This window comes from Saccopteryx leptura, chromosome 2 (assembly GCF_036850995.1).
Source record: "Saccopteryx leptura isolate mSacLep1 chromosome 2, mSacLep1_pri_phased_curated, whole genome shotgun sequence".
Classification (NCBI taxonomy): Eukaryota; Metazoa; Chordata; class Mammalia; order Chiroptera; family Emballonuridae; genus Saccopteryx; species Saccopteryx leptura.
In genome coordinates this window covers 150,239,598-150,252,615 of record NC_089504.1, presented here as the reverse complement: position 1 = coordinate 150,252,615, position 13,018 = coordinate 150,239,598, and the positions used below count along the sequence as shown (strand labels likewise).

Here is a 13,018-nt window from a genome sequence, read left to right as displayed (position 1 = left end):
GGACATTAACATGCCAGGCCAGTGCTCCACCACTGAGCCAACCAGCCAGGGCTCAGTATAAAATACTGAGATACTTATTTACATAATGGCTAGAAGATAGTTACTCCCCAAACATCACAATACTCCATCCTCACTCCAATCATGTCTTTCCTCCCGCCAGAACCTCTGGACTTCCCCACAATTCAGCACCTAAAAGGTTAACCCTGGTACAACAGGGGCATCCACTCCAAGAGTGACTATACCTTATCAGCTAGAAAATATTCAATAATTTGACTATCACCGCTAATCACATCCTTGTTATGAATGGGAAATAGAGGCTTTTGGAAGCAAAAGTGATTTTCCCAATGGGGTAGGGTGACTGGACTCCTTCCTGCTTTAGAGCTCAGATCACTGACTATGATGACATCCACTTACAACTTGTCCTTCCTGAGAGCACAGAGAAGGACGCTTCCTCTAATCTCTCTTAGCAATACTACAAAACAGCTAACACTACTCATGAAAGAACAGATACAAAAATTTGGGTAAGAACATCTCAGGCTTGTGTGCCCTTCCCTCAAAGCAGATGAATCACAGCAGAATGAAAGAGCCCAGGCCCTGTGACGCCTTGTTCAAGAAAGAGTAAATTATTTGATAGCTGGGCACTTCATTTTTTAGTTGAAGGCAGGATTATCACTAAGAAATGGCCAATACCCCAGCCAACCCTGGCCTTCCAGAACAGGAATTTCCCGAGGTCTCAGGGAATGCTGCTTCCTTCCACACGTAAGGATCTCGCTATTCTGCTCTTTGCTTTTATCACTCTCTACGTTTCACAGATCAGCACCTACAGCATTTCAATATGCACAATGAATTTCATTGATCCTAAGACATGTTTTTCTCACATTTTAACATGTCTAGAATTCTAACCCAGCTATGAAGTCTATCTTAGATCTTTGTACTCTGCAATAATGAGAATAATTTACTCAATAACAATTATTAATGAAAAAATACTATATGCTTCACTAAGGAATATTTATTTAATTCTCTTAAAGAGACTAATTTTCCAGCTAAGGTCTGTAGTTAAGATAGAAAAACAGCATCAGTTAAGCTCTGGTACCATTCTAAAACAGACAGTTTTTAAGTACATTTTTACTAATGTAAAGAATAGGTGCCAGAAATAAAATTAACCATATTTTAGTTAGATCTAAATGGCGTAGCAAAGAAGCCAAGTTACTTAACCATTGAAGTTTCATTTTCTTCATCTGCACTAGCACCCACTGTTATCCAATCTGTTGTGACAATAAATATTATCTATTCATTATCCACGATATAGTAAAACATCACAAAACAGTATGCATCTTATAATCTAATTTATGTAACTCTAAAATAAATAATATATGTTTGTGTTGGATATAATGTTTAAAAGGATAAACACCAAGGCCTCACTGTGCATGTGACCTTATAGGGCTGTTGAGGAAAAAAGCAAAAGAAAGATTACAGAGAAATATTCATTTTTACTTCAAATATTTCTGTATCATTTGACTCTTTTCAAGGAAGATAAATTATTTTTATAATCAAAAGAAACCTAAAGGCATTTATAGAAGATTATGTATTAAAAAGAAAAAAAAATACTGTAATAAGTGAATGAATTATAACCCAAGGATTCTAAGATGAGTGATACACACAACAGAAGAAAAGCTTAAAGGGTCAAGTCCTGTCACTTAAGTCACACACACAGTGAAAGCAGCTAAGTAGAAAGGCTATACCTTTAAGAACTGTGGCAATAAATCATCAATAATAATCATTTAAATTTTTACTAATTCAATTCTGAGTACACCATTATACTTTTTTAAAAGTTTGCTAAGTAAGTTTATAATAGAAATAAAGACCAAAAGGTTTAATCTATTTAAATAGGTTAATTTGCAATAGGTAATTTAATATCCATTATTCTTTTAAAAAAATAACGTTTATGTACTGCCTCAAAACTGATGAATGCTCTCAACCCTTACAACAGCTCCACAGGCACTGTGACTGTGATTCCAATTTTATAAATGATTAAGTGATGGTGACATGGATCATAGACATAACAGTGAGGATCTCCTATACCATGCTCTTTCTCAACCTTGTCATAGTGTCATCCTAACACCCATCATTAACAGTGATACTTGTCCATTTAATAATAAATAGAACAGAAATATTGGGACTCAACTTGGCAACAGTTGACAGCCATTACTTTTATTTCACAAATATACTCAAAATAACAAATGCATGTACTTTTCAAACTGCTACAAAAGAAAATTTCATTAAGACATGCCTACCGGCCCTGGTCAGTTGACTCAGTGGTAGAGCATTGGCCCGGCGAGTGGAAGTCTCAGGTTTGATTCCTGGTCAGGACACATAAGAGAGGCAACCATCTATCTGCTTTTCCACCTTTCTCCCTTTCTCTCTCTCTCTCTCTCTCTCTCTCTCTCTCCCTCTCTTCCCCTCCTGCAGCCATGGCTCGACTGGTTCGAGCAACTTGGTCTTGGGTGCTGAGAATGGCTCTGTGGCCTCCTCCTCAGGTGCTAAACAAATGGCTCAGCAACAGAGCAAGGGCTCCAGATGGGCAGAGCACTAGTAGGCTTGCCAGGTGGATCTGGGTCACAGGCACATGCAGGAGTCTGTCTGTCCCTCTGCCTCCCCTCCTCTAAGTAAAATTAAAAAATTAAAATTAAAAAAAAAGACATGCTTCCTCCTAAATAAACTTGAATCACTGAAGCTTTGCTTTTTAAACTAATCATATATATCCATTTATTCACTCAATGAATATTTGAGTCCTTAGTATATATGTGACAAGAGCTTACTTCTTTATAAAATCCTAGGGTAATCTGCTTTTAATGATTAATAAATAAGTTTATTTTCCATTTTTACCATAAAATAAAATTATAACTAGTCATTTAATAACTAGAACACAAAATGAAACATTCAACCTTATATAACACAAAAGTTTGTACTTACAAGGGTGATGACTACTTTTCGATAACTGAGAACTAGCATCCTCTTCTGGGAGTCTCACAAAAATGAACGTTTTATCTTGTAATGAGACGGGGCATATTGGATCATCAGAGATAATCAGCTCTGCATCAAATTTTGGAAATTGACGATTTGAGATTCTTAAAGAGGGTAAAATAATATACCAAGAACCTTAATATCCAAAAATGTATCTGCATATATGATCAGAGATAATGTCATTACAATAATTAATATCTGTTAATAGATAAATAGGGCAAACACGCTATCCATATATGCATTATATATAGTAAATGAGTTTCAAAATAGAATTGGCACAACCATAATGTTACATTTAGCTATTATCCCCACCCCTTAGCAAATTAAAAACATTAGAAAATATTGTCACAGAATTTACTAAGTACCATTCTGAGAACTTGACCTACTTTTTTCCAAACAGCAAAGAACCATACAAGGTATGTAAATATCCTCATTTCATAGGTGAGCAACATGAGACTTAGTCAACTGTAATGGATGGCCCAGGGCCACAGACACAAGAAGCCAGAGAGCTAGGCAGCCAATCTGCGCCCATTAAGCTGCTTACCCTTTTCTATTTAAACTACTTTGGACACTTTGGAGGCTTATCCATATGTTTACTTTATCTCTTCCCCTTTCTTCATATGTATGGCCTCATTTTCCCAATTGAACCAAATATCCACATCTTCTCTTTGCTTCTATTCCCTCCTCCTCCCCTTCAGTTCATTTCTCAAGATTAGCAAATTGTATCAAGAAACAGAGTGAGGGGAAATGCCTTGACATAATAGAGTCCTTGGAAATGTGGAAGACAACTGACTCCTTGAAGACCTAATAGCGCCCTGGTTACCCGGTTACCAAAGGTAGTGGTACCCTACCATGTCATCTTCCACCCTTCCCCACACAGCTGAAAGGGAGAAAAGGAGAAAGAAGTCTGTCCCTGCTGGAAATGTCCCAGATTTAATTTCTGGAGATTGAGAATCATCATGAATTTCCTATTTTGCTTCTAACCCATGACAGGTAACATATTCCTATAACAAGGATCTTTTCCCTGGTGTCACTGGGATCCTTCTGTCACTAAATAATTGGTGATGATGATTAAGAAGAAATGACAAAAGAAGCACAGCTCAGCCCAAATGGTATCAAAAGGGTTACTAAACGGCATTCCTAAATTTCAGATAAAACTGAGTTCTAAGAAGTCTAATGTGCTTTAGAATCTCCAAGGATGTTTACACTTCAATATGACCAGTCATCTACCAATATCCCCCAAATGCGCAGAGGTATTACAGGAAAAGAGTATTACACATCCAATTGCATTTTTTTCTTAATGTTTTAATACAAACCTACATCATCTACTCTATTCTTATTGATTCTTCCTCTACTCCCACTATTCTATCCAGAGCAGACAAGGGCATAGACCAGCGGTTCTCAACCTGTGGGTCGTGACCCCGGCAGGGTCGCCTAAAGCCATCGGAAAATATATAATGCATATCAGGTATTTACATTCCGAATCATAACTGTAGCAAAATTACAGTTATGAAGTAGCCACCAAAATTATTTTTTGGTTTGGGGTCACCGCAACATGAGGAACTGTATTGGGTCACGGCATTAGAAAGGTTGAGAACCACTGGCATAGACAAAGTAGGTTTAATGTTCTAGTTTCTGCCAATAGCCGAACAAGGAAATGTTCAAGCAACAAAAACATCTTATAAAAGAGAGTCAAAGATAAATTTTGTCCAATGGATAAAACAGTATCTTAGTAGTCCTATAATATCTATTACAAAAGATCACTCTAAAGATTTATGCAAAGACTAAGGGAAAAGAAGGGTTCTTCTTTACTTTAAGAAGATTAATATGTCATGGATGCTACCAGAATTCATGAAGGATTAAATGCCATATTTGTTTATTTTGCTTTGGGTTTTCTTACAATAATTATGGGAACTCTTTTCCCCAATTCTCCCTTGAACTCAACTGAACTCATGTCTAAGTCTCTGTTCCCCTGAAGCTTATTCTAGCCTCTAAGCTTGATACGACTTTAATTCAAAAGTATACTTTTTAAATCAGAAAAACACATTCATTTTTAAATTTCATTATGGGACCATAATAAAAAATTACTAACTTTGTTTTTCTAAATATGAGGCAAAAAGTGTGTGTGTGTGTGTGTGTTTGTATGTGTGTATCTGAAGGATAGAATAGGTTTGCTAAAAGAGAATAGTAAGTAAGTGTACTGCACTGAACCACCCTAACTCAAAAGCTAATATGTATGTTTTTAACCTTTTATTTCTAATATAACAGAGAGAAAATGCAAAGTTGTAGTTATAGTATACCTTGTAGCGTTGTCCACAATAAGCTCAGATTCTGCTCTGTGGTTTGTCTTTAGTTCAATAGCACAACTTCTTGACTTAAAAGTATCAAAAAGATCTGTCAGCAAGTTACCAGGTTCAATGCTGGGTAACTGTCTAATATCACCTGAAAGGGGAGGGAAATAGAAACAGTAGGTTTTAGTAACTGGGATCTTGAAATTTAGGAATTATTTTATTTCTCCTTACTGATATGTGCTATCATTATAAACAGTTACTCTGAGAAAAAAGCTAAAAAAAATCTATGTGTAAAATGACTTGAGAACAATAAGTCCTTAAAAATGTTTAACAAGCCTGACCAGGTGGTGGTGCAGTGGATAGAGCGTCGGACTGGGATGTCAAGGACTCAGGTTCAAATCTCCAAGACTTGAGCAAAGGTTCATCCAGCTCGAGTGTGAGGTCGCTGGCTTGAGCATGGAATCACAGACATGACCCCATGGTCGCTGGCTTGAAGCGCAAGGTCACTGGCTTGAGCCTAGGGTTGCTGGCTTGAGCAAGGGGTCACTTGCTATGCTGTAGCCCCTCCCGGTCAAAGCATATATGAGAAAGCAATCAATGAACAACTAAAGAGACTAAGGAGCTGCAATGAGGAATTGATGCTTCTCATCTCTCTCCCTTCCTGCCTGTCCGTCTCTGTCACACAAAAAAAAGTTTAACAAAAAAAAATATCATTAAGATTAAACCATATAAGATATTTAAAAAATAGCAATACCATAATAAGGTTAAAATCTGAATCAGGCCCTGGCCGGTTGGCTCAGTGGTAGAGCGTCGACCTGGCGTGCAGGAGTCCAGGGTTCAATTCCCGGCCAGGGCACACAGGAGAAGCGCCCATCTGTTTCTCCACCCCTCCCCCTCTCCTTCCTCTCTGTCTCTCTCTTCCCCTCCCGCAGCCAAGGCTCCACTGGATCAAAGTTTGCCCAGGCGCTGAGGATGGCTCTGTGGCCTCTGCCTCAGGCGCTAGAATGGCTCTGGTTGCAACAGAGCAACGCCCCAGATGGGCAGAGCATCGCCCCGTGGTGGGCATGCCGGGTGGATCCCGGTCGGGTGCATGCGGGGGTCTGTCTGACTGCCTCCTCGTTTCCAACTTCAGAAAAATACAAAAAAAAAAAAAATATATATATATATCTGAATCAAACTTCTTCATACCTATAACCACAGGCAAACTGTGCAAAGACATATTTTGGCTAACGTAAAAAAAAAAAAAACAGGCCTTATATAGCTGGTATTTATTCAATCTTGCTTAATGTCTTATGAAATATGAAAGAATCTATGGCCTCAAATTAATAAAATAAACATATAAAATACAAATAAACAATGCCAATGCATTTGACAACAGATAAATTCTAGTAAGGTATTAATAACATTTTTCTTTATTAAAAATCTTTTGAGGGGTTGGGGGAGGGGAGGGGCACAAAGAAAACCAGATAGAAGGTGATGGAAGACAATTTGACTTTGGGTGAGGGGTATATAGCATAATCCAATGTTAAAATAATCTGGAGATGTTTTCTCTCAACATATGTACCCTGATTTATCAATGTCACTGCATTAAATTTAATTTTAAAAAATGATAAAAAAAATCTTTTGATGTTAAACAAACAAACCAACCATACAAATAAGAAAAAGTATTTTCTGCGTAAGAGATGAGGAGACAGCTTGAACTTAACAGAATCAACTATTTATAAAATATCTTCAAATATCTAAAAAATTACTTATATATAATTTGATTCTCATACTGTAATTCTATTTTTTCCTCCATTAAAGCATATAGTCTATAGAACAGTATACCCAATAGATTCTAACTGAATCTCACTGAAATTGGAAAGGACTTAACAGTCTAGTAAGGTCTAATTAGATTTATTAGCTTAAAATCATAAAATTACTTTTAAGAGGTCTATAAGTCAGACATTTTATTATTTCCAAAATCTACATCTTGATTTACTCTGAGTCTGTGACATTTTTACCATTTTAATAGTCATCAGAGGATCAATACATAGTAGTCCCTCACAACTCTATTTCACTCATATCCTAGCCTGCTAATATCTGGCCAAAACAAAGAACCACCCAAACTGCTAAAGCGAGTGGTCAAATTGAACTAGTGTAGTTTTAGGATGAGCTCTGACAAAGGACTCCCCACCTCAAGGATATGGATACTAAAGCAATGAAATTGTATAAACAGCCACTTGACGACAATGCTTTGAACTAAAACAGTTAGAATTCCTACAATATTTTAACTTACCAAGGATAATAAGCTTAGAAAGTCTGGAGTGCTCAAGCAATAATTTTAAAACAGATTTGAAGATTCCAACAGATACCAGACTCCCTTCGTCCACAACCAGAACTCGAACCGAAGAAAATTTCCATGGACTGTTCTTGTTCGTTCTTTTCTCCCATAAATAAAAGCTATAATTGACCTACAAGTAAAATATCTAAGTTCAGGTTATAAAATTTACCAAAAAAAATTACAACATGTTATTTTAAAACAAAACTCATAAAGTGTAGGTAAAGTAGCACAGGGAAAAAGCTACAGAAATAGAGGACACGGAAGTTACAGATATGAATACACAGAAGAGACAGAGCAAATAAATCTGAAATCAAACTATCAAATAACTCAGAAAAGTGCTTTCTAATGACTACTTAGTGCAGGGCTCCCCAAAATACAGCCCCGTGGGCCACATGTGGCACCCTAAGGCCATTTATCCGGCCCCCCTCCGCCGCACTTCCGGGGAGGGGCACCTCTTTCATTGGTGGTCAGTGAGAGGAGCACATTGACCATCTCATTAGCCAAAAGCAGGCCCATAGTTCCCATTGAAATACTGGTCAGTTTGTTGATTTAAATTTACTTGTTCTTTATTTTAAATATTGTATTTGTTCCCGTTTTGTTTTTTCACTTCAAATTTTTTTTTTATTTATTCATTTTTAGAGAGGAGAGAGAGAGGGAGAGAGAGAGACAGAGAGGGAGAAAGAGGAGAGAAAGACAGAGAGAGAGAAGGGGGGAGGAGCTGGAAGCATCAACTCCCATATGTGCCTTGACCAGGCAAGCCCAAGGTTTCGAACCGGCGACCTCAGTATTTCCAGGTCGATGCTTTATCCACTGTGCCACCACAGGTCAGGCTGTTTTTTTACTTTAAAATAAGATATGTGCAGTGTGCATAGGGATTTGTTCATAGTTTTTTTTTATAGTCTGGCCCTCCAACGGTCTGAGGGACAGTGAACTGGCCCCTGTGTAAAAAGTTTGGGGGCCCCTGACTTAGTGTGTTTAATAAGCTTTGCATATATCACTATTCCACTGAAAAAATTTCAACTCTTCCCTTACTTCTTTTGATGAAAGAAAGTTCCCTATCATCTTCCATTCCCAAACAAACCTCTTGACCTCCTGAGCTGACCCAATCTTAAACCCTCCTCTTCTCCCATTACAATGCTCTGTACAATACTCTGTCTACCCTGGAAATCAAGTGCCGCCTTCCCAACCAAACTATGAAAATACCTACTTTATCTCCAAGTATTCTAAACTCCCTAACTTCTCCAACTTTTAAAAAGACCACTGCCAACAACAAAACAACGAAAAAAAATTATTACAGAGATAAAAATATTTACTATTTTAAATATATAAATGAGGAAAACAATTATAAAGTTACAGCTAGATAATGTTAAATATTTTGGTCTCTATCATTCCAAGAAACCTTTCTTTATTGTAAGTATGCACATAGCGTATACACAAATTTTTTTAATACTACCATATCTTTTTTAAAATTTTACTTTTAACTACAGTTTATATTCAATATTAGTTCCAGGTGTACAACATAGTGGTTAAACAATCATGTACTTTACAAAGTGATTCCCCGTGATATTTCAAGTACCCACCTGGCACCTATATAGTTATTAAAATATTACTGACTATATTCCCTATGCTGTCTTTTACAACCCCGTGACTATTTTGTAACTACAAATTTATTTAAGTTTTCTACTGCAACTACATTCAACATGTCTACTGAGTAAAAGCATTCATATTTCTCACCCAAATGCATCTATTCCCTTTTTAAAAATAAAAAAGTTCTCTCAGTGGCCTTGCCTCCCAATAAAACATCTGAATCACCACTAATTGTTTCTTTTCTTTTCTTCTATTTATTCTATTAGTTAGAAAGGCCTGACACTTTGCACTGTGTTGCTGGTGCCAACAACTCCATACAGGCTGCATCTATGAGCAACTCGACTCCTCCAATAACCTCCGGCCAGGTTCCCCTACACACTAACACAGATGGGGCTGCCACACAGAATACAAGCCACCCAGCTAAACCCGACTTTCAGATAAACAATAAATGACTTTGAGTATAAGTACGCTCAGTGTCATATTTGGCACATATTTATACTTTAAAATTATTTGCATTTTCATGTACTAAGTCTGGTAACTCCAGCTCAAGAATGTAAGTGGCACAAGTGCCACCTCTGGTGCTCTTTCTGTGCCCTTACACTCTCTCCTGAGCCCTAAAGTGACTTCAGGAATGTTCTCCCAGCATCCCAAGCAGATATTTCTTAATGGGTAGTATCTTTACTACCCAGAGTTGGAACATAAAATGAAATTTTGTAAAATTTTTCCAATGATTTTGTGAGAAGGGGCAGATTAGAGAGAGGGAGAGAGAGAGATGCATCAACTATGTTCCTTAGCTGTTCCATGTAGTCGTATCCTCACTGTTTGCTTCTTGGACGTGCATGATCAGGGGTCAAACCTGCGAGCTCTGGTGTGCCAGGCTGACACGACTTACTGAGCCAGCTGGCCACAGCCAATGTGAAATTTAGTAATAATCTAGCTCTGGCCTCTCCTCTCCTAATTCTACCCTTCAGACTAATCAGACATGAAGGTGTAGTGGAAAAAATTCATAAGCCAAAATCAGAAGACCCTTCCACCAATGATCTACACTGAATATCTATTGGTCTATGTTCACTCACGTGACAAATAAAGGTAATGGGCCAAGTAATTTCTGAGGTGGCTCATGGCTCTAAAATTATATATAATCTTCCTTAAAACTGCTTTCTTCATTTCCCTCCCTTGCTTAGGAACCTCAATGGCTCCCCAGTAAATCAAGACCACGCTTCTTCGTTAGACTTGAAGGTCTAACATGAATTAGGAAACTACTGCACCGTGCATGAGCAACAAGCTGGAGGGCAGAAATCTGCATTCTGCACCTGGTTAAGATCTTGGGCAAATCGTGTAACACCCCCAAACTTCAACGGGCACTTTCATTAAATGAAAGTAGCTGTGCTCGCTTCGGCAGCACATATACTAAAATTGGAACGATACAGAGAAGATTAGCATGGCCCCTGCGCAAGGATGACACGCAAATTCGTGAAGCGTTCCATATTAAAAAAAAAATGGAAGTAGCATCACTTACCCACCTCACTGGTTTATAAGAATTTCACAAGATGTCAAAATACAAACCTTAAAGCAGGGGTCCCCAAACTTTTTACACAGGAGGCCAGTTCACTGCCCCTCAGCCCGTTGGAGGGCCGGACTATAAAAAAAACTATTAGGTTCGTTCCCGGGTTTCGGCACCAAAAATACCCCAACAAAACAAACAAAAAAACAAATAAAACAAACAAACAAAAAAACAAATAAAAAAACAACAAAACAAACCCTAAAAACTATGAACAAATCCCTATGCACACTGCACATATCTTATTTTAAAGTAAAAAAACAAAACGGGAACAAATACAATATTTAAAATAAAGAACAAGTAAATTTAAATCAACAAACTGACCAGTATTTCAATGGGAACTATGGGCCTGCTTTTGGCTAATGAGATGGTCAATGTGCTCCTCTCACTGACCACCACTGAAAGAGGTGCCCCCTCTGGAAATGCGGCGACGGTGGATAAATGGCCTCATGGGGCCACATGCGGCCCGTGGGCTGTAGTTTGGGGACCCCTACTTTAAAGCTTAAATTCTCTAAGCTTAGTTAATTTCCACTATTTTGCAACACAGACTTCATTCCAATAGATGCAATCACTTCAAAACCCTTTATATACACTATGATCATTCTCAATGCCTTTCAAAAAGGCCTTTCCTCTAAATATCATTTCCTTTGGAAATCTTCCAATGATAAGTTCCTTGATCTATAAAATGTAGGTCAGGGCTAGGGGGACCTCTACCACCCTTTACAAGTTTAAAACTGCATGACTCTTTAATTACAGTCAAAACAATCTTTTCATGCATATTAACTCATTTGAAATTTTTATGATGTGACCACTACAATAGTAGCCAGGCACTAGTGTAGGTAAAGGAGAGAGAGAGAGAACTAAACCAGATGGTCAAAGTCCTTCCTTTCACGGAGCTTTAACTCTACAAAATATGTCTTTTCCTTCCAACTCCACTGCTTTTCAAAACATTGTCTGTGGACTATGACATGCACGTAACCAGTCCCAAGGAAAAAGAGAACTTTGTGCCAGCATCTAAACTAACTACATCACTGAGCATACACTTCAGTTCAGCTGAATAAGACTTTCTTAAGGAAAGAAGTAGCACACTGTTTTACATTCTGACACCAGCATCTACCTCACTGCTATCCGAGAACAGTTTACAGACTGTTTGTTTTGAGTGGCACTGATAATTAGTGATTAGCTACAATGCAGAGATCCAGAGGACACTCAATAAATACCTACTGACTGTTGTCAGGAAGAAATTAAAAATAAACTAATTGAATAAAGTTTGTTTTTAAGGCAAATGTTTTCTCTAGAGAAAAAATATAAAAGGTTTTACCTGACAGAGTGTATAAGCACTAAAACCAGTCTTCTCTCTCAGTAACCCAGCTGCTTTCCCTGTAGGGGCAGTAAGTAAAACTTCTATTGCCTTGCCTGCCTTCAACAGACTTTGCTCAGTAAAGGTAATCCACTCTTCTGGTACATCCTGGTCTTGTTCAAAGTCCTCACAAGCTTTTTTTATTTCATGTTCTTCCAACAGCTCTATGTGCTTAAAAAGATGGCTAACAATTGTGGTCTTCCCACAACCACCTTTCCCACTTAGGACTGTCACAGCATTGGAGCAGATCATTTCCAAAGCAGCCACCTGATCCTGGTCCAGCTGGTCCTCACTTATTTCTGCATTATCTTCATTTTCACCGTTATCCCATAAATGGTCACCACTGTCCTGTGGATTCAGAATATCCTCAGAAGTTTCTAATCTTGTTTCATCAGGTTTGCTGTCATTCGCTGCATCATCGCCTCTTGATTTCTCAGGTTTTTTGGTATGAATAGATGCAAGCACATTTTTGACATTGACATGTAAACGCCATGGAGGCCTCATCATCAGGTCACCTATTAAAGAGGCAATGCCTCTTTCAGCTTGGTAAAGGTCATAAGGAAAGACACAACCCTTCTTATATGTCACCACATCGATATCCTTTAAAAACTTCAGAGACTGCCAAACATCCTGAAAAGACATCTGGTCTGACAACTGAGAAGTTAAGTCGGCTTCTTCTACATATGTGTGCCCATGTTCTCTACATATGTGCTTCAGTTTGGCATATATTTTTAATGCATTCTTCTCTAAGTCAGTCATCAGCTGGAGAAGAGAATGGCACTGACAAAACGCTGTCCAACTGGCCTCACATTGCAAAAGCTTCAATTCTCTGTAGGTTATCTTTAAGAAAATACAGTTCAAGCTTCTTTATA

General features: G+C 38.0%; 1 protein-coding gene and 1 non-coding gene across 3 annotated transcripts in view; one reads left to right on the top strand and one right to left on the bottom strand.

Moving 5' to 3' along the window:
* HELB (DNA helicase B) overlaps positions 1-13,018 on the bottom strand; it is a 45,561-nt gene that overhangs the window by 17,753 nt on the left and 14,790 nt on the right. For both annotated transcript variants that reach the window (XM_066369056.1, XM_066369057.1), the window contains 4 exons: positions 12,108-12,986; positions 7,594-7,768; positions 5,325-5,466; positions 2,974-3,128 (listed from right to left, as the gene is read on the bottom strand). In XM_066369056.1, the coding sequence (XP_066225153.1) occupies positions 2,974-3,128; positions 5,325-5,466; positions 7,594-7,768; positions 12,108-12,986 (1,351 nt within the window). The remainder of the gene's footprint in view (positions 1-2,973; positions 3,129-5,324; positions 5,467-7,593; positions 7,769-12,107; positions 12,987-13,018) is intronic.
* LOC136396425 (U6 spliceosomal RNA) lies at positions 10,612-10,718 on the top strand. The gene has a single exon (XR_010749712.1). It is a non-coding gene; the product is annotated as a U6 spliceosomal RNA (small nuclear RNA).